Source organism: Mercenaria mercenaria, chromosome 7 (genome assembly GCF_021730395.1).
Source record: "Mercenaria mercenaria strain notata chromosome 7, MADL_Memer_1, whole genome shotgun sequence".
NCBI lineage: Eukaryota > Metazoa > Mollusca > Bivalvia > Venerida > Veneridae > Mercenaria > Mercenaria mercenaria.
Window position 1 is genome coordinate 34,910,558 of NC_069367.1, and position 22,456 is coordinate 34,933,013.

The 22,456-nt window shown below is 36.2% G+C and overlaps 1 protein-coding gene across 2 annotated transcripts in view; it reads left to right on the forward strand.

Moving 5' to 3' along the window:
• The window catches only part of LOC123554431 (diacylglycerol kinase delta-like), a 110,776-nt gene that overhangs the window by 75,556 nt on the left and 12,764 nt on the right, over positions 1-22,456 (forward strand). For both annotated transcript variants that reach the window (XM_045344574.2, XM_053548094.1), the window contains 11 exons: positions 878-988; positions 2,466-2,624; positions 4,552-4,597; positions 6,416-6,529; positions 7,318-7,452; positions 8,491-8,630; positions 11,070-11,181; positions 18,106-18,201; positions 18,619-18,735; positions 21,025-21,133; positions 22,264-22,403. In XM_045344574.2, the coding sequence (XP_045200509.2) occupies positions 878-988; positions 2,466-2,624; positions 4,552-4,597; positions 6,416-6,529; positions 7,318-7,452; positions 8,491-8,630; positions 11,070-11,181; positions 18,106-18,201; positions 18,619-18,735; positions 21,025-21,133; positions 22,264-22,403 (1,279 nt within the window). The remainder of the gene's footprint in view (positions 1-877; positions 989-2,465; positions 2,625-4,551; positions 4,598-6,415; positions 6,530-7,317; positions 7,453-8,490; positions 8,631-11,069; positions 11,182-18,105; positions 18,202-18,618; positions 18,736-21,024; positions 21,134-22,263; positions 22,404-22,456) is intronic.

Genomic DNA, 22,456 nt, shown 5'->3' on the forward strand with positions numbered 1-22,456 from the left:
TTTCCGGACAATAACTCGTGAACGCTTGGGCCTAGGATCACGAAACTTAATAGAGAGGTTGATCATGGCCAGCAAATGACCACCTGATCTTGAGATCAGTAGGTCAAAGGTCAAGGTCACAGTGACCCGGAACAACGTTTTCCGGACAATGACTTGATAATGCTTGGGCCTTTAATCACGAAACTTAATAGGGAGGTTGATCATGACAGCGGACGACCCCTATTGATTTTGAGATCAGTAGGTCAAAGGTCAAGGTCACAGTGACCAGGAACTGTTAAACCGTTTCCGGACGATAACTTGAAAACACTTGGGCCTAGGGTCACGAAACTTAATAGGGAGGTTGATCATGACCAGCAGATGACCCTATTGATTTTGGGATCAGTAGGTAAAAGGTCAAGGTCACAGTGACCCGGAACAGTTAAACCGTTTCCAGACAATAACTTGAGATGCTTGGGCTTAGGATCACAAAACTTAATAGGGAGGTTGATCATGACCAGCAGATGACCCCTATTGATTTTGAGATCAGTAGGTCAAAGGTCAAGGTCACATTGACCCAGACCAGTAGAACTTTTTTTGCCAATTATCTAGAGAATGCTTTGGTCTAAGACCACATTTGATACGGAGGTCACTTATGACTGGTAAATGACCCATTATTGTTGATTTGAAGTCAGTGCAAAGGTCCAGTGCACAGTGACCAAATAATTTCTGTTCTTTGTGCAGTTACTGAATGCATCAAGGGGGCATTTCATGTTCTACGAGTTGTTTAACTTGAAAATTATGAAATCTATAAATTCTTTTCCAAAACAAAATCAAATAATTTGTAAGTGGTGCATAGTTTTGTGTTGTGAGATATATGCGAATTTTCTTGCTTTTGCAGGGAGGAGTATACAGAAAAGTGTGTAATGAACAACTACCTAGGTATTGGCCTCGATGCGAAGATCACATTGGACTTCCAGAACAAACGGGATGAACATCCAGAAAAATGCAGGTAGGTAACATGATCTAGGCCCATATTCCTAAAGGTTTCAAGTCTGAAATTTAGTATTAGGCTTAAAAACCCAAATATTCAGTTTGCCTATGTTAAGTATCTAAACAAAGCATAAACTAAGATTGCTCTTTTTATCATGTTGGCTCACAAATGCATTTTTAGCTCGACGTCGGCGTCTGCGTTGGTTGAAGTTTTTGATAAAGTCAAATATCTCTGTTACTATCAAAGCTATTAACTTGAAACTTGAAATAGTTATTTACTATCAAAGTCTACACCAGGAGAAACAATCCCCATAACTCTGTTTGAACTTATACAGAATTATGCCCCTTTTTAACTTAGAATTTTTGGTTAAAGTTTTTGATAAAGTCAAATATCTCTGTTACTATCAAAGCTATTGACTTGAAACTTAAAATAGTTATTTACTATCAAAGTCTACACCAGGAGAAATAATCCCCATAACTCTGGTTGAATTTTGACAGAATTATGCCCTTTTTTAACTTGGAATTTTTGGTTAAAGTTTTTGATAAAGTCAAATATCTCTGTTACTGTCAAAGCTATTGACTTGAAACTTAAAATAGTTATTTACTATCAAAGTCTACACCAGGAGAAACAATCCCCGTAACTCTGATTGAATTTTGACAGAATTATGCCCCTTTTTAACTTAGATTTTTTTGTTAAAGTTTTTGATAAAGGCAAATATCACTGTTACTATCAAAGCTATTGACTTGAAACTTAAAATACTTATTAACTATCAAAGTCTACACCAGGAGAAACAATCCCCATAACACTGAATTGAATTTTGACAGAATTATGCCCCTTTTTAACTTAGAAATTTTGTTAAAATTTTTGATTAAGTCAAATATCTCTGTTACTATTAAAGCTTTTGACTTGAAACTCAAAATAGTTATTTACTATCAAAGTCTACACCAGGAGACACAATTCCTATAACTCTGGTTTGAATTTTGACAGAATTATGTCCCTTTTTAACTTAGAATTTTTAGTTAAAGTTTTTGATGAAGTCAAATATCTCTGTTACTATCAAAGCTTTTGACTTGAAACTTAAAATACTTATTTACCATCAAAGTCTACTTCAGGACAATAATCCCCATAAATCTAAATAGTTATTTACTATCAAAGTCTACACCAGGAGACACAATTCCTATGAATCTGGTTTGAATTTTGACAAAATTATGCCCCTTTTAACTTAGATTTTTTTGTTAAATGTTTTGATAAAGTCAAATATCTCTGTTACTATTAAAGCTTTTGACTTGAAACTCAAAATAGTTATTTACTATCAAAGTCTACACCAGGAGACACAATCCTCATAACAATAATTTGAATTTTAACAGAGTTATGCCCCTTTTGAACTTGGATTTTTTTTTACTGGCAAAGCTTAAATTCAGAGTCAAGCACTGAGAAAAATCGAGCTAACTGTCTTACGGACAGCTCTTGTTATAAAGATTATCCTTTGTTGTAGGAGTCGAACAAAGAACCTCATGTGGTACGGAGTGCTAGGTGGGAAGGAGATATTGCAAAAGACATATAAAAATTTTGATCAACGGGTCCAACTCGAGTGTGATGGTCAACGAATTCCACTACCAAGTCTTCAGGGAATTGTCATTCTCAATATTCCAAGGTATTAACATGTCCTTTTAAAAAATATACTGTGAAGATAATAATATTCGTTAGGGATTAATTATGCCCCTTATCGAAGAAGGAGGGGTATATTGTTATGTAGATGTGAGTCGGTATGTAGACCAATCGGTTTCCAGATGATAACTCAAGAACGCTTGGGCCTAGGATCATGAAAATTGATAGGGAGGTTGGTCATGATCAGCAGATGACCCCTATTGATTTTGAGATCAGTAGGTCAAAGGTCAAGGTCACAATGACACGGAACAGTTAAACGGTTTCTCGACAATAACTTTAGAACGCTTGGGCCTAGGGTCACGAAACTTAATAGGGAGGTTGATCATGACCAGTAGATAACCTCTAATGATTTGAGGTCAGTAGGTGAAAGGTCAAGGTCACAGTGACCCAGAACAGTTAAACTGTTTCCGGATAATAACTTGAGAATGCTTGGGCCTAGGATCATGAAACTTAATAGGGAGGTTGATCATGACCAGCAGATGACCCCTATTGATTTTGATTTCAGTAGGTTAAAGGCCAAGGTGACAATGACCTGAAAATTTCTGTTCCTTGTGCAGCTACTGAATGCATCAAGGGGGCCATTTTGTGTTCTATGAGCTCTTGTTTTCTTGGATTTCATGGTTGCTTCACTGCAGGAAATTTAATCTCTACAAACAAATGCAATTCTTGTTTATTTTATCTGTAACATTTAAAATCCAGGAATTTTTGTCGCAAGAAATGGTCACTTTGCTGAAATGACAAAATTTCATGTCCGCAAAATTAAATGATTTCACAGTACAAAACTTAGTTTTGAAAGAAATATAGGATTGCAACAAAACTGTGTGAAATGATAGGTAAATGTCTCTTACATTTAACCATCTGTGCCTCACTGCAGTGGTTTGAAACAGCACGGTATTTGCAAAAAAAATCTATCGAGTTAAGTAGTATTGTTAGTGCCTGAAGTTGTGTTTTTTGTTTGATTTTGTTTTTGTTGGGTTTAACATAGGGCTGTCATTGATTGGGTCTTAGGCGTATCGGCGATACCGATATATCAGAAGACAAATATCGACGATACATCGATATATTGATTATTAAGTTAGATTAACGACCTATTTGTTCATATGCATTATGCATACTATATACCTTCCTGTAAATGCTATTTGTAGTTTTATTGCCTACTTCCCATATTTCTGTTTGATTGTTGTGTATTTGTATTAATAAAATACATAAAAATCAATAACATCTTTCATTTTTATTTTGCCTTCACTCCTTTTTTTGCATTTATCCAAATTTACAATTTTGTGAACTTTAGTTGTTTTTTAGGGTCTGAGTGTTTATTTGGGTAGTTTTTTCTCTCTGTAAAATATCGATTTTTGAAAATGGGAATCGATAATCGATCGACAAAAAAATTTCGTTGATACATCGATATCGTTTCTATCGATGACAGCCCTAGTTTAACATCGCATCGACACAATTGTAGGTCAGATGGCAACTTCGCAGCTTTGATGGTGGAGGAAGAACCCAGGTGCCACTCCGTGCATAATTTCATGCCGTGAGTTGAACCACCAACCTTCCGAAAGCCAGCTTGATGGTTTCCTCACATGAAGAATTTAACGCCCTGTATGAGGCTCGAAACCACATTGGTAAGGGCCAAGTGATTTGAAGTCAGCAACCTTAACCACTCTGCCATGGAGGCCCCTAGCCTGAATTTGTGTTATGTTGACATGTTGAAGGTCTCTACCTTCGCCTTTCAAATATGACCTTCATTGTGTGGATGTGACTAAAAGCAAAACACACAAACAAAAAAAGGTGTATGACACAATCATTGCGATTAAAGACTTTCTTTCATTTTATTGCTTATTTTGTAACATGCATGGTTTTACATGATTAATTTTGTCAATGATGAATGTTTAAACACATGCTTTTATTTTCAGCTTTGGAGGGGGATCAAACTTCTGGGGTGGTACCAAAGAGGTTGATGTAAGTTTTCTGTTTGATCCAGTAAATACTTGACCATTGTTAAAATATTGTTAATTCTAATCTTAAAACATACTGATAATGGTCTACAAATATACTAATAATTATTGAAAAACTAATCATGCATAGCTGACATAACATGAAGAAATGTTTCTAAAAAATTGTTGGCAAATAAAATTGGTAACTTTTTAGCTCACCTGAGCACAAAGTGCTCAGGGTGAGGTATTGTGATCGCTCACCGTCCGGCGTCCGTCCGTCCGTCCGTCCGTCCGTCCGTCTGTCCGTCCGTCCGTCCGTCCGTCCGTCCGTCCACACTTTCCTTTAAACAACATCTCCTCCTAAACCAACAGGCCAATTTTGATGAAACTTCATAGGGATGTTCCTTGGATGGCCCCCTTTCAAAATTGTTCAAAGAATTGAATTCCATGCAGAACACTGGTTGCCATGGCAACCGAAAGGAAAAACTTTAAAAATCTTCTTCTCAAAAACCAGAAGCCCTAGAGCTTAGATATTTGGTGTGAAGCATTGCCTGGTGGACCTCTACCAAATTTGTTCAAATCATGACCCTGGGGTCAAAATTGACCCGGCCCCAGGGGTCACTTGATTTTACATAAGAAAATCTTAAAAAATCTTCTTCTCAAAAACCAGAAGCCTTAGAGCTTAGATATTTGACATGTAGCATTGCCTAGTGGACCTCTACTAAAATTTGTTCAAATCATGGCCCCCGGGGTCAAAATTGACCCCACCCCAGGGGTCACTTGATTTTACATAGGAAAATATTTAAAAAATCTTCTTCTCAAAAACCAGAAGTCCTAGAGCTTAGATATTTGACATGTAGCATTGCCTAGTGGACCTTTAGTAAAGTTGTTCAAATTATGACCCGGGGGTCAAAATTGACCCCGCCCTAGGGGTCACTTGACTTTACATAGGAAAATCTTCAAAAGTTTTCTAAAAATAAACCAGAAGGCCTAGAGCTTAGATATTTCACATGTAGCATTACCTAGTGGACCTCTACAAAATTTGTTCATATCATGACCCCCTGGGTCAAAATTGACCCCGCCCCAGGGGTCACTTGGTTTTACATAGGAAAATCTTCAAAAATTTTCTAAAAATAAACTAGAAGGCCTAGAGACTAGATATTTGACATGTGGCATTGCCTAGTGGACCTCTACAAAATTTGTTCAAACCTGGTCCCCCGGGGTCAAAATTGACTCCGCCCCAGGGGTCACTTGATTTTACATAGGAAAATCTTTTTAAAAAATTCTAAAAATAAACCAGAAGGCCTAGATCTTAGATATTGACATGTAGCATTGCCTATTAGACTTTTACAAAGTTTATTCAAATCATGACCCCTGGGGTCAAATTGACCCTGCCCCATGGGGTTACTTGATTGTACATAGAAAAATCTTCAAAATTTTCTAAAAATAAACCAGAAGAGCTTAGATATTTGACATGTAGCATTGCCTAGTGGACCTCTACAACAAGTTTTCAAATCTTGTTTTTAAAGTTACTTAAAGAAAATTTCAACTATATTTTCTCATAATTCTTTTGATTGATTTCTATTATGATCTTTTGACCTTGAAGACTTGTCCTTAAGTGCAATGATAACAGGTGAGCGATATAGGGCCATCATGGCCCTCTTGTAACAGTTTTAACTTTATTAATTCAAAGAAGGGAAGTCATACTTGATACAATATTTTTTGCTGCCATAGCTTTCAGGTTGAATTGTTATGGCAAGCTTTTCAATTTCACTAGATCTTCTTAACTATTACCTCTATTATCATCAAACTTGACATAGGGGTTGTTGTTGTTTGCTTTCAGACTTTCTCGGCTCCAAGTTTTGATGATAAGATTCTTGAAGTTGTAGCAGTATTTGGGAGTACACAGCTGGCTGTGTCTCGAGTATTAGATTTACAACATCATAGAATAGCACAGGTATGTGTTTACTGCCTAAGTAGCCTTGTGTTAGAGTGCCCGCTTAGAATGTGGGAGTTTGTGGGTTCACTCCCTGGCCATGTCATACCAAAGAAGTAAAAAATGATACTAGTAGCTTCTTTAATTGGTGCTCAATATTAACCCTTATCATCCTGGACACGATTGATTCTGCCTTTGCGACCAGTGTAGACCAAGATCAGCCTGCACATCTGTGCAGTCTGATCATGGTCTACACTGTTCGCTATTCAGTCAGTAAATTTTCAGTAAACACCCCTTCAAATGATAAATGGTATTGCCCAAACTGAACGATGGACCAGTCCATTGTAGAAATTTAGCATGGTAAGGGTTAAGAAGATAGTTCTAGGACTAGTCAGACCAATGTCGGTATAATATGACTGGATTGGGTATCATGTCACTTGTCTATGGCGTGATATCAAGTGAGGCAGCACTATAAATTTGGGCATTCTGCGCACAGCTACAAGTAGGCAGTATCATTTATATGACAGAAAAATTGCTGATGAGGATTCTAAACCTGAACACAAAAACACACACATAGTTTTCTTAATGACAAGAATTTTGAGTAGTGGAGCTTTGCTGACCTCCAACAGTTCTTGTTTTTAAACACAACACAGGGAGAGGAACTATTAAGTTTTCTTTCGTTCTGATCCCTTTCGTATTTGTGTTATATATGCATACCTGTAAAAGTTTGATTTGATGTTATTTTCGAAATGAATATGTTTAAACTAAACACAACAAAGACTGAAGCATATTTTTTATGACAATTACAGTGTCGTACAGTGAAGATTATGATTATGGGAGATGAGGGTGTACCTGTACAAGTTGATGGAGAGGCCTGGATACAGCCTCCAGGTTATATACGTATTGTCCATAAAAATCGGGCACAGATGCTTACCAGAGATAGGGTAACTATTTCATTTCTTAAATAAGTTTTGGCCGCTTTGGCCAAGAGGCAAATGTCCCTAACTTGGAATCATTTACCCAATCACGTTTGTGGGTTTGAGCCCTGTCATGGTTGTCATGAGAGGAAGTCATCTTACTGGCTTGCAGACAGCCGTTGATTCTACCCAGGGGTCCACCAAATGTCTGAATTAATGCACAGAGGGGCACCTGGGGGTCTTCCTCCTCTGTTAATGGTTGAAAATCTCCTTATGACATGAATTGAGTTGGTTTCTTTACTTTCCATGTTCTTACTAAGTCTTGTAAGCAGGCATCTCTGTTTTCATTGCATTTCCCCTTCCTTTAGGAAGAAGCTGACATTTTAGCTTTTTAGCAACTGATAACATTGTTTTGACCAACGGGTAGTGTTAGATACTGTTTGCATCTATTCAGCTTTATATTTAAACCAAAAGGGGAATCATTAAGTAACAAACCAGCAACTCCCAGAAATGCCCTTAAGTCTTTTACACTGTAGATTGAAAGATTGCTTTATTATAAAATCATTTATATTCTCAAGTCATTGGGCCTTCGTGGCTGAGTGGTCAAGTCACAAACTTCTAACCTTTTGCCCTTCATGCTGTGGGTTCAGATTTCGCTTTAGGTGTAGAAATTTTTTAAATGAGGAAGCAATCCAACTGGCATATGGAAGACAATGGTTCTACCCATGTGCCCTCTTTTGCTTGAAATAAGGCATGAAAGAGCACCTAGGGTCTTCCTCCAATGTGAAAAGCTAGAATGTCGCTGTATGACTGATAATTGTGTCTGTGTGAGGTTAACCCCTACAAACCCAAACCAAACTGCTAAATTTCCTGGATTTTCTGGTTGTGTCAAGCCACAAAGTAAAAGTCTAATAAATATGTAAATTTTCTATGAACTTTATGTTTAAAATTTGAAATTCACGGATTGATGTACCAATGTCAGAAAAAGTTATTTTAGCATAAACAACGAAATTTTAAACCATCTAAATTAAAATGATTTCACAAATTTTATATGCATTATTACAGTCATTTGAAACAGTATTAAAGTCATGGTCAGAGAAACAGAAGCTGGAGCCGATGGCAGCACAGAAACCGGACTCTCTGAATGCTGAGGAAACAGAAGCCCTGCAGAAATTTGTGGAAGTGGCATCTGCCTTAATAAAAATGTAAGTTAAATTTAAGGGAGTAGTGATGTAGTGGTGCGTGCAAGTTGTTAAACACGATTTTTTAGCTCACTTGTCACAAAGTGACAAGGTGAACTTTTGTGATCACGCGGTGTCCGTCGTCAGTGCGTCCTGAAACTTTTGCTTGTGACCACTCTAGAGGTCACATTTTTCATGGGATCTTTATGAAAGTTGGTCAGAATGTTCATCTTGATGATATCTAGGTCAGTTTCGAAACTGGGTCACGTACCGTCAAAAACTAGGTCAGTAGGTCTAAAAATAGAAAAACCTTGTGACCTCTCTAGAGGCCATATATTTCACAAGATCTTCATGAAAATTGGTCAGAATGTTCACCTTGATGATATCTAGTTCAAGTTTGAAACTGGGTCACGTGCCCTCAAAAACTAGGTCAGTAGGTCTAAAAATAGAAAAACCTTGTGACCTCTCTAGAGACCATATATTTCACAAGATCTTCATGAAAATTAGTCAGAACGTTCACCTTGATGATATCTAGGTCAAGTTCGAAACTGGGTCACGTGCCTTCAAAAACTAGGTCAGTAGGTCAAATAATAGAAAAACCTTGTGACCTCTCTAAAGGCCATATTTTTCATGGGATCTGTATGAAAGTTGGTCTGAATGTTCACCTTGATGATATCTAGGTCAAGTTCGAAACTGGGTCATGTGCGGTCAAAAACTAGGTCAGTAGGTCTAAAAATAGAAAAACCTTGTGACCTCTCTAGAGGCCATATATTTCATGAGATCTTCATGAAAATTGGTCAGAATGTTTACCTTGATAGTATCTAGGTCAAGTTCGAAAGTGGGTCATGTGCCATCAAAAACTAGGTCAGTAGGTCAAATAATAGAAAAAACTTGTGACCTCTCTAGAGGCCATATTTTTCATGGGATCTGTATGAAAGTTGGTCTGAATGTTCATCTTGATAATATCTAGGTCAAATTCGAAAGTGGGTCACGTGCCTTCAAGAACTAGGTCAGTAGGTCAAATAATAGAAAAACCTTGTGACCTCTTTAAAGGCCATATTTTTCATGGGATCTGTATGAAAATTGGTCTGAATGTTCATCTTGATGATATCTAGGTCAGATTCGAAACAGGGTCATGTGCGGTCAAAAACTAGGTCATTAGGTCTAAAAATAGAAAAAACCTTGTGACCTCTCTAGAGGCCATACTTGTGAATGGATCTCCATAAAAATCGGTCAGAATGTTCACCTTGATGATATCTAGGTCAAGTTTGAAACTGGATCATGTGCCTTCAAAAACTAGGGCAGTAGGTCAAATAATAAAAAAACCTTGTGACCTCTCTAGAGGCCATACTTTTCATGGGATCTGTATGAAAGTTGGTCTGAATGTTCATCTTGATGATATCTAGGTCAAGTTAGAAACTGGGTCAACTGCGGTCAAAAACTAGGTCAGTAGGTCTAAAATAATTAAAATCTTTTGAACTCTCTAGAGGCCATATTTTTCAATGGATCTTCATGAAAATTGATCTGAATGTTCACCTTGATGATATCTTGGTCAGTTTCGAAACTGGGTCACGTGCGATCAAAAACTAGGCCAGTAGGTATAAAAATAGAAAAACCTTGTGACCTCTCTAGAGGCCATATTTTTCATGAGATCTTCATGAAAATTAGTGAGAATGTTCACCTTGATGATATCTAGGTAAAGTTCAAAACAGGGTCACATACCTTCGAAAACTAGGTCAGTAGGTCAGATAATAGAAAAACCTTGTGACCTCTCTAGAGACCATATTTTTCAATGGATCTTCATGAAAATTGGTCAGAATTTTTATCTTGATAATATCTAGGTCAAGTTCAAAACTGGGTCACATGAGCTCAAAAACTAGGTCACTATGTCAAATAATTGAAAAAACAACGTCATACTCAAAACTGGGTCATGTGGGAAGAGGTGAGCGATTCAGGACCATCATGGTCCTCTTGTTAAAAGTTTGAACCAGTTAGGGTGTAGACAATTTCTTATAAGCATGCCTAGGATTTTCAGGACCGGTCCTGAGTTTAGGGTTTGGCTGTCAGAATTTCCCTAACTCGATAGAAAAAGAACATTTCAGGTTTTAGAATGCTGATTTTTAGGCTTTTGATTTCTGATTGGAAACAGTATTAGTTCATAGCTGACCCGAGTGATTCAAATAAGCTTTCAGCATGGGAGATTTTAAAATAAGTAATAAGTGAACACATTTATTGTAATGTGTTCTTTGAGATGATTTGTTATAAGATTTTGTGTTAAGTTATATCATCCTTCACTTCTGATACATGCGGAGAAGTTAGCAATATCTTGTGAACAGGTTAATACTGGAACAGAATCCAGGAACACTGGCTAGGTTTATTGCCTACTGTCTGAAAAAAACTGTTAAAAAGTGGTATTGAATTGTAATGGAAGAGAACTGCTCTAAAATGTAATTTCTCTTACAGAGTAAAAGTTGCCTCCCTTACATACAGCTCAGTAGAACAGGAGTTGTTTCCATTGGCAACAGGAGCATCCGAGTACCTGGACAGGTTATACCCATCAGGACGTCTTTTAGAGGTATGTCAATATTACAAGACCTACCTCCATATTGAGTGTGGTGTGCTGAACAGTTTTAACTTTGCACACTGACTATCACTACTGTGAAATCAGTATCAGTCGCAACAGATTTAATTTCACTAATTTCACTTATTTTGGACACTACAAAAATAAGACCTAAAAAAAAAACACCAAAGGGTTTTATTTACTTTGATGAGAAAAAATTATGGTTTATGATTTAAATTATTTAGATTTAAAGTTGGTCTTGCAACAGTATCTGATTTGCAGTACATACTAAACTTCCCTGTTCTCCAGGTAAATATTGTTTACTTTTTTTTTTTAACTTAATCACAATACAATTTATGCTTTTGTTTATGATTCTTTCTTTTTTTGGAGAAATTTCATCAAAGAAACAGTTCTGAGCTGGATTTTTTCTTTATCTTTTATGTTGTTTTTTTATAAATTGTTCAGAAGTATTTTTTTTCTTTGTGTAAAACTTTTGTAAGTCATCCAACAGTAATTCGAAATTTAAAACAAAACAAAAAGTGAACATTAAGCAATAGTCTCATTTAATCAAGTAAATGAAAGAATATTACTAAATTTATATTGGATCAGTCGTTTGACTTTTGCAGAATTGAATGCTTTACCCTTAGTGTATGTTACTGGGTACATAAATAAATTGAGCCGTGCCATGAGAAAACCAACATAGTGGGTATGCGACCAGCATGGATTCAGACCAGCCTGCGCATCCGCGCAGTCTGGTCAGGCTCCATGCTGTTCGCTTTTAAAGCCTATTGGAATTGGAGAAACTATTAACGAACAGCATGGATCCTGACCAGACTGCGCGGATGCGCAGGCTGGTCTGGATCCATGCTGGTCGCATACCCACTATGTTGGTTTTCCCATGGCACGGCTCAATTGAATTTAGGCAACTAGGCTGTACTTTCAACCAAGTGCTTCTTAAAATGATTGTTTGATCTGTCCTAATTTTACCCGTCAGTCTTTTTTTCAGATTTTGCAGTTCTGTAAAACACTTTTACCAAATGTTGTTTACACATGTGTATTTATTTTTTAAAAAATCAGCCTCTTCTTTATTTTAGCCCAAAAATCTGAAATCATTTCTCCTGTTTAGCACAAACTTTTATTAACCAAAGTCTGTTCTTTGCTGTAAAACTTTATTTCATCAAGAAAGTCATTAAGTTGGAGAAAACAGTAAAACCCAAACATCCGCTCAGCTTGGTACAAAGAGCACTCAAGTCTAGTTGAGCGGTCTTGAGTTTAAACTTCAGGGAAGGTAATTGTTCTCTTGATTGAATGGAGACAAAATGCCTTGTGTCAGTTACCATTGTCAAATTATTTCATTTTATGGGCATGAAATTTTGTGGTATCTTCAGACGAGGCAGTTTCTTGTGGGCATGGATTTGTAGATTTCAAATTGTAAACCAAAAAAAAAAAAATAAAAAATAAAAATTAGGAATTATATTTCTTGTGTCAGATGGATGTTTAAATTCCTGCATTATATAAATATATTACGTACCACTGAAAAATGGCTTTTAATATAACATTTACAAAAACTGATGAAATATGTACTGAGCAGTAGAAAAAAATGCTATCAAATGAAGTTTTCTCCAACTTGATAGCCATTTTTAGTGAACATCATGTGTGACCTTTTAGAGTAACCCTTAAGAAGATATGGATCACAGTTTTCACCTTTTTGATCACTTTTCTTTTTATTGTCTCCCTTGATTGTAGTTGGAAGAAAGGAATATAGAATCACGCCAGGTTTATCAATATATAATTATACAAACATTTTTTGTAGTGTTGTTAACTGTTTAGTGCCTGTTCTTGTCTTTTTTATGTTACTTTTTAATTCTTTTTCCCCCCAAAACTTTTTTTTGTGTTATTGTTATTGTTATTTTTTTCCCCCCAAAATATTCCAACCCAGATTTTATATTATACTCCTTAAAAACTGCTGTTAGAAATAATGTTTTTTTTTTCTTTACCATAAGTAGTTGAGTTCTAGGTGGTAGAAATAAAATAGGTAATAAATGATAAACGAAACAAGAAAGAATGTTATTAAAAGATAAAAAATAAGATTGGAAGAAATAGGGGATATTTGTTTACAAGTTTTTAAAGGAATCAGTGCTAGTTTTCCATATTACCATCTATGTAAATATCAGAGTAGATAACCAAGAAGAAATATGCTAAATATCCAATGTTTTTAATTATTTTTTTGTTTGGAAAACTGCATTAAAAATGAATCAGTGATTTTTTTTTTTTTTGCGTCTTCAGTCAAGGAGTGGAATGCGATCAAACCTGACGTACGAGGTTTTAAAAAAAATAGCGACAATATATTTATGATAGGTTGAAGTTAATTAAAATGACGAGGAACAGTAACTATTTTTAGAGGCAGCTTTACTCTATCTTTCAGTGTTACTTGTGATCATAATGTATGTTTTATTTTAACCCACCATTGTGTAGAACTAGCTTTTATGTGTACTTGTATTTGCAGTTGTATAGCAGTGTTTTATGTGTAATAACACGAATATAGGTTTTAGTTTGACCCAAAAATCTCATATTCAGCAATTATATTCAGTATTTCGTGTTGATTGTACTTTAAGCGTTTTGTAAAGCTTTCAGTTAGAGACATGACTGAGTTTAGATTTCTATGACAGAGTTAAATAGTGGTGTGTGAGGGCAGACAAAACCTCTGGTGTACCAGTGTAAATATATTTTGTTCAAAAGCTTCATTGGTTATTTAGGGTCAGTTTGAGTCATTTGTCCCTCTTGGCTGCAGAGTTGAAACCCAGCTCTGTATTAGAATCCAGTCAGATTATAGATTGTTATTGGTTTTACCCATCTGAAGACATGCCTGGGGGTTCATTACCTGAGGTCATGTTACCTAAATTATGTCATTGTTACTTATAACACACAAGATAATTATATATATGGTGCCCAATTGTACAACGATTTACCAGTAATTTCAGAGCAGGACAGATAGACAATAAAATGCAGACTATTTTGTGTTCAGAAAATGAATATGCTTTTTTTAGCTCATAGTGACAAGGTGAGCTTTTGTGATCGCCCTTCGTCTGTTGTCCGTCGGAGTCCGTCCGTCCACAATTTTTTGTGAACACGATAGAGACCACATTTTGCAATTGATTTTAATCAAACTTGCACACATCTTGTATTGGCATAATATCTCAGTTCCTGTCGAAAACTGGCCAGATCCTGTCATGGGTTCCAGAGTTATGGCCCCTTAAAGGGCCAAAATTTGCTATTTTGGCTTGTGAACACGATAAAGACTGCATTTTGCAATCAACTTTAATCAAACTTGCACACAACTTGTATTGGCATAATGTCTCGGTTCCTTTCGAAAACTGGCTACATCCCAACATGGGTTCCAGAGTTATGGCCCCTTAAAGGGCCAAAATTTGCTGTTTTGGCTTTTGCAGCCATATAGAGACTTCATTTATGGTTTGATTTGATACAAACTTGCAAACTGTCTTTTAACAACAATAGATCTTGGATTCCATGATGAATCTGTCAGATCCAATCATAGGTTCCGGAGTTACGGCCCCTGATTGACTTTGTTAATTTTTACCTTGTGAACACGATAGAAGTGACACTTTACATTCGATTTTAACCACACTTACACACAACTGAAGTCACAATAAGATCTCGGTTCCTTTCGAAAACCGGCTAGATTCCATCATGGATTCTGGAGATACTGCCACTGAAATAGGCAAAATTTTCTATTTTGGCCCTTTCAGCGGTACAAAGGTTTCATTTATGCTTTGATTTGTTACAAATTTTGCACAGAATGTTTATCTTTATGATCTCTAGGCCAAGTTGAAACTGGGTCATGTAGGGTCAAAAACTAGGTCACCAGGTCAAATCAAAGGAAAAACTTGTTAACACCCTAGAGGCCACATTTATGGCCCTGTCTTCATGAAACTTGGTCAGAATGCTTATCTTGATGATTCCTATGCCAGATTTAAAACTGGGTCATCTAAGGTCAAAAGCTAGGTCACCCGCTAAAATCAAAGCAAAAGCTTGTTAACACTCTTGAGGCCACATTTATGACCCTATCTTCATGAAACTTGGTCAGAATGTTTATCTTGATTATTCCAAGGCCAAGTTTAACAGGTGAGCGATATAGGGTCATGATGACCTTCTTGTTTGTGTTCAGTAGTAACTTTTTAGCTCACCTGTCACGAAGTGACAAGGTGAGCTTTTGTGATCGCGTGGCGTCCGTCGTCCGTGCGTCCGTCCGTCCGTAAACTTTTGCTTGTGACCACTCTAGAGGTCACATTTTTCATGGGATCTTTATGAAAGTTGGTCAGAATGTTCATCTTGATGATATCTAGGTCAAGTTCGAAACTGGGTCAGGTGCGGTCAAAAACTAGGTCAGTAGATCTAAAAATAGAAAAACCTTGTGACCTCTCTAGAGGCCATATTTTTCATGAGATCTTCATGAAAATTGGTCAGAATGTTCACCTTGATGATATCTAGGTCAAGTTCGAAACTGGGTCACGTGGGGTCAAAAACTAGGTCAGTAGGTCTAAAAATAGAAAAACCTTGCGACCTCTCTAGAGGCCATATTTTTCATGAGATCTTCATGAATAATGGTCAGAATGTTCACCTTGATGATACCTAGGTCAAGTTCGAAACTGGGTCACATGGGGTCAAAAACTAGGTCACTAGGTCTGAAAATAGAAAAACCTTGTGACCTCTCTAGAGACCATATTTTTCATGAGATCTTCATGAATATTGGTCAGAATGTTCACCTTGATGATACCTAGGTCAAGTTCGAAACTGGGTCACGTACAGTCAAAAACTAGGTCAGTAGGTCTGAAAATAGAAAAACTTTGTGACCTCTCTAGAGGCCATATTTTTCATGGGATCTTTATGAAAATTGGTCAGAATGTTCATCTTGATGATATCTAGGTCAAGTTCGAAACTGGGTCAGGTGCGGTCAAAAACTAGGTCAGTAGATCTAAAAATAGAAAAACCTTGTGACCTCTTTAGAGGCCATATTTTTCAAGAGATCTTCATGAAAATTGGTCAGAATGTTCACCTTGATGATATCTAGGTCAAGTTCGAAACTGGGTCACGTGCGGTCAAAAACTAGGTCAGTAGGTCTAAAAATACAAAAATCTTGTGATGTCTCTAGAGGCCATATTTCTCAATGGATCTTCATGAAAATTGGTGAGAATGTTCAGCTTGATGATATCTAGGTCAAGTTCGTAACTGGGTCATGTGCGGTCAAAAACTAGGTCAGTAGGTCTAAAAATAGAAAAACTTTGTGACCTCTCTAGAGGCCATATTTTTCACGAGATCTTCATGAAAATTGGTGAGAATGTTCACCTTGATGATATCTAGGTCAAGTTTAAAGGTGGGTCACATGCCTTCAAAAACTAGGTCATTAGGTCAAATAATAGAAAAACCTTGTGACCTCTCTAGAGGTCATATTTTTCAATGGATCTTCATGAAAATTGGTCAGAATTTTTTATCTTGATGATATCTAGGTCACATGTGCTCAAAAACTAGATCACTATGTCAAATAATAGAAATAACTAGGTCATACTCAGTTCAACACTGGGTCATGTGGGGATAGGTGAGCGATTCAGGACCATCATGGTCCTCTTGTTTTTTATGTAACAGTTACTCAGTATTATATATGCCATCATGTTTTACAAAAATTGAAATATATATTTTGTTGAAGGCTATGATAAAATTACAAAACAGTTTCAAAGCTTTCATTTTGGCAGATGTATTCAGTGATGGATTATAAGTGGGAAAATATTGTTCAGGCTATCATTTAAAAAAATATTTGTTTGCGGTAACACAACCTACCTGTGAAAATCGCTGTGACCCAACTTTTTTTTCTGGCCAGTGAGATGAAAATATTTTTTTCCTATATGATTATTATGCAAAAAAAACCCCGTACCTACCCACACAAAAAAACTTTGGGTCGCGTTACCGCAAACAAACAATTTTTAATGACGACCTCAGCAGACAAAACTTTGGACACTAAGGCTAGTCCTTCAATCAGAAAGTTTAGTTATAATTTATCATAGCCTTGGTTAGAAGGTTTCGTTCTTAGATAATTTTAACAGATTATGGTTTATGGTTTCCTTTATATGTATACTGTTTAGATGTAGTTGTTGAGGCAATATTTATGCAGTCCCTACAGAAATTTCTAATTAAACCCATTTAGATGCAAGATAATGTATATATAAAGTTAAAAATTAATAGTGTTTATACTGGCAAAAAAAAAATTCCAAGCCATTTTGCAACTTTGATTTGCATTGTCATGGACTGGTTTTTCAAATGAAACATTACCTTGGTCAACAGACAGGATCCGGTTACAGCGAAAGCAGCCAACTTGATTTAGAAAATAAATTTCCACTCTCTGCAGTGAGACTGTAATGTTAGGTTTAGTTTTATTTTAGTTTTGAACATAATGTTGTCACATGACCTGTTTAGTCCAATGAGAAGCAGTGTTATAAATACAGAAGTTAAAGTGATAGCAGAAGCAGAATTACACATGGGTAGTGTGAATAGGCAAATGAGGTGCCATCACTCAACCCAGCAGTTGGATGTTTAAACAACACATTGTTGCTTTCTAACTTTCATGTAACACAGTCATGCAGACCTGTTCTGTTGTTTTTTTCCAACAACCTTGGTAGTAATTTTAAGACTTGTCAAGCTTAGATAGGATAAAGTATACTTTAAAAGCTGAAATAATTGTTATTGAGATTCCATGTGGATTGTCTCCCTTGTCACAGAAATACTGAGTTCTTATCACAACATACTACACATGTGTACATACTTTGTTTGCTGTAGGAACCAACTCTACACAGGTTTAATGCATCCTTTCTTCATTTACTTTTCAAATCTATGCCATCTGAAATTATTAAACTTTGTTTCTTATTTTAGCCAACACTAAGATGTCAGGTGATAGATTTTGTACACAGCGTTCGACAGCTAACCAACGAAACAAGTATATTCTTAACAGACAAGGCTCCTGAACTTGTGAGTAGATAGTACACTTATGTTTTAAAAAATACATGAAATATTTTGGTCTTTTATTGCAACTTTTATCATTATGCAGGCTGTCAGACAATTTCTATGTTTACATATTTTTGAGAGATTTCCTGTATTTCTGGACAATTTTCATTGACATTTGTCAATAATTGACCAATACTTACTCAGTTATAACATTAAAAGAAAACCTTTTATTGCCTCAAAACTGTTTCAAGTTCTTTTGCTAATGGCTGTGTTCTCCATGACAAGTTGATTAAAGGTGCCAGTAATAAGGTTCATATAGTATGTTTGATTACCTCCATGAGAATTTTGTTTCCAAATTTTAGACTCAACAGTCAAAATTTTGTTAGTTTTAGTATATTGCCCAAAATGTACAGAAGATTGTATAATTTTAAATTTTTGCAGAGGATTCGTTTGGACATTGAGGAGAAACTTAGTCATTCCCTGTCTCAAGTGGAGGAGGAGACAAAACTAGTGATGGAAATGTGCAATATTCCTTCTACACCTATATCTCAGGAAGAGGTGAGTGCAGTATTCCTTCTACACCTATATCTCAGGAAGAGGTCAGTGTAGTATTCTTTCTACACCTAGATCTCGGAAAGAGGTGAGTTCAGTATTCCTTCTACACCTGTATCTCAGGAAGAGGTGAGTGCAGTTTTCCTTCTACACCTATATCTCAGGAAGAGGTGAGTGCAGTATTCCTTCTACACCTATATCTCAGGAAGAGGTGAGTGCAGTATTCCCTACACCTGTATCTCAGGAAGAGGTGAGTGCAGTATTCCTTCTACACCTTTATCATACATGTGATACGTCCCGGATTGTCCGGGATTGTCCCGGAAATTACATACTCGTCCCGGTGTCCCGGACAGTCTTAAAATGTCCCGGAAAAATAAAAATACAGGAACAAATAAAAACAATCCCCCAAAAAACTTGTTTTTGTCTATAATTTGTTAAATTTTACACAATAAACATTGAAAACGGTCAATTAAATGATAATTATTTTAAAAGGTTGTAATTATTTAATATCTAGATCGATTGTCACATATATTTTAAATTAAAATGCTGAATGCCTTTGCCGACCGACCCATGAAAATTGACCCGACTCCAAATATTTTATATTGTTGATTTTATCTTCAAGATTTATTTATTCCTTTAAGGATTCATTTAATTATTAGATAAATGTTTAAGCTTAAGAATGATACCAAATTAGCTAGAATCTAAATCATGATGACCAGGTTGATTCTTCGTATATAGTAAGTCTCCTAATTCTGTTCACCTCGGGAATGCAATAAATTCACGTGCCGAACTATTGATGTATTACCCGTATATATGTATTTACCTCCCTTAGAAAGCTAGACGACATTTGCCGCAAATTAATACAAGCGAGTGAACAATGTTAAGTCTCTGGAAACTACATGTATATTATGATATTTTTGCATGAAACAGACGAATACCAATGTCACGGTGTATGTCCCGGACAAAAGGTAAAAATCCCTGAAATTTTAACTCAGAATCCCGGAAACGTTCTGAAAAATTATGGCATGTATGCCTTTATCTCAGGAAGAGGTGAGTACAGTATTCCTTTTACACCTACATCTCATGAGGATGTTAGTGCAGTATTCTCTCTACACCTATATCTCATGAAGAGGTGAGTGCAGTATTCCTTCTACACCTATATCTCAGGAAGAGGTGAGTGCAGTATTCCTTCTACACCTTTATCTCAGGAAGAGGTGAGTACAGTATTCCTTTTACACCTATATCTCATGAGGATGTTAGTGCAGTATTCCCTCTACACCTATATCTCATGAAGAGGTGAGTGCAGTATTTCTTCTTCACCTATATCTCGGGAAGTGGTGAGTGCAGTATCCTTCTTCACCTATATCTCAGGAAGAGGTGAGTACAGTATTCCTTCTACACCTATGTATTCCTTCTACACCTTTTTCTCATGAAGAGGTGAGTGGAGTATTCCTTCTACACCTATATCTCAGGAATAGATGAGCGCAGTATTCCTTCTTCACCTATATCTCAGGAAGAGGTGAGTGCAGTATTCCCTACACCTATATCTCAGGAAGAGGTGAGTGCAGTATTCCTTCTACACCTATATCTCAGGAAGAGGTGAGTGCAATATTCCTTCTACACCTATATCTCAGGAAGATGTGAGTACAGTATTACTTCTACACCTATATCTCAGGAAGAGATGAGTGCAGTATTCCTTCTACACTATATCTCATGAAGAGGTGAGTGCAGCATTCCTTCTACGTTTATGAAAGAGATAAGTGCAGTATCACTACTACACATATATCTCGGGAAGAGGCGAGTGCAATTTTTTTTTCTACATGTATATCTTGCGGAGAGGTAAGCCATGAACAGCAGTTTCAAGGAGAATGTTAGTAGTGTCCACTTACGACACTACTAAGAGGGGAGAATGTTCATTGAAGGTAGTTCTGCAAGCTCAGACTGGGAAAAAATGACAATCTAGATTTTCATTTACTCCTACTCCTGTTTAAACAGTTACGTTATTCCTGTGTTTCAGTTTCGCCTTAATACAAAAAATCAGTGATGCATGTTTAATTTACACCAGTCAGCAGGTTGATCATGGTCAGCATTAGTATGCTGATGTGGTCACTAAATTGTAAAAGTAAAAGTATTGATTAAGTAACTAGAAATCCGAGATAAGATAAATTATATGCTCCTTAATAAATTTCTATTTGAAAAACTTTTGAATTAGGAAATGAATTGCAAAGCAAACAGAAATGATACAATACGTAGGTTGAATTTTTGCATATTAATCTATTGTTATCAATATTGTAGTTGCTGGCAACTGTGGAGATTAAACCAAGACCAAAGCCAGGCAAGTTTAAACAAGTGGTTAGTAAGCTGAAAGGCAAAAAGGACAAAGATAAACCTTACATTCCATTATGTAAGTATTGCTTTTTGGTGCTTCCTAAATCTTTGAAGTTATTTCTTTGTTTTTTGGTACTTCCTAAATCTTTGAAGTTATGTCAATGTTTTTTGGTGCTTCCTAAATCTTCGAAGTTATGTCAATGCTTTTTGGTACTTCCTAAATCTTTGAAGTTATGTCAGTGTTTTTTGGTGCTTCCTAAATCTTTGAAGTTATGTCAATGCTTTTTGGTACTTCCTAAATCTTTGAAGTTATGTCAGTGTTTTTTGGTACTTCCTAAATCTTTGAAGTTATGTCATTGCTTTTTGGTACTTCCTGAATCTTTGAAGTTATGTCATTCACATTTCATGATAAAAAAATTATAGGTAAATTGATTCAGTGACAGTTATTATTTAGATGTTAAAACAGCTGGTTTTTTTCTTTTCAAAATATGTGGTTGTCCAATACATTAGGAGAAATGAATTCACATTGATTTAGATTAGAATCTTTGATCATGGCAAGGGGCCTCCAGGGCCACGCAGCTAAGGCAGCTGACTTTGAATCACTTGCCCCTTACCAATATGGGTTTGAGCCTCGCCTGGGGCATTGAGTTCTTCATGCAAGGAAGCCATCCAGTTGGCTTACGAAAGGTTGGTGGTTCTACCAAGGTTTGCATACAAAATTATTTTCACAATATAGATTTTAATGAAACTTCTTACATTTGTTAATAAACATATGGTCTATTATATTGTGAAATAAAATGTATAGGTCCATGTGGTTGTTTTTGAGATGTTTGCCCATGATATAAGAGGTCTGTACATTGCACGCTAATTTTAAGACATTATTTTGAATCATTCTACTTGGGAAATGTTTTAATATATATTTGTGCTTTAGGATTGTAACATTGCCATTTTAGTCAATTTACTCACATGCTGGCATTTATTCATGATTACATATACAGAGTTCAGGCTTTATTCTGTGTTACCCAGACAAATGTTACACCATTACTTTCAGTTTATTAAATGTGCAGAACTACCTTAATAACTCCTGACATCTCGTTCCTTATGGTATCTGGTATGAGAGCGTGTTGGGGCACTTACTATGCATATGATCAAATGCATTAAGCCATTCTATACAACACGATGGACATTTTTAAACATCTATTTCAGTATACAATGTTAACTCATGGACAGCAGAAGATGTGGGTCAGTGGTTGGACAACATGTCCCTGTCAGAATATAGAGAGTCTTTCATCAGACATGAAATTCGAGGAACTGAGCTACTCAGTCTAGATAAAACAGATATACAGGTAGGCCTTTTATGCCCTCAACATGATAATGGTGAAAGGGAATTATAATGTAT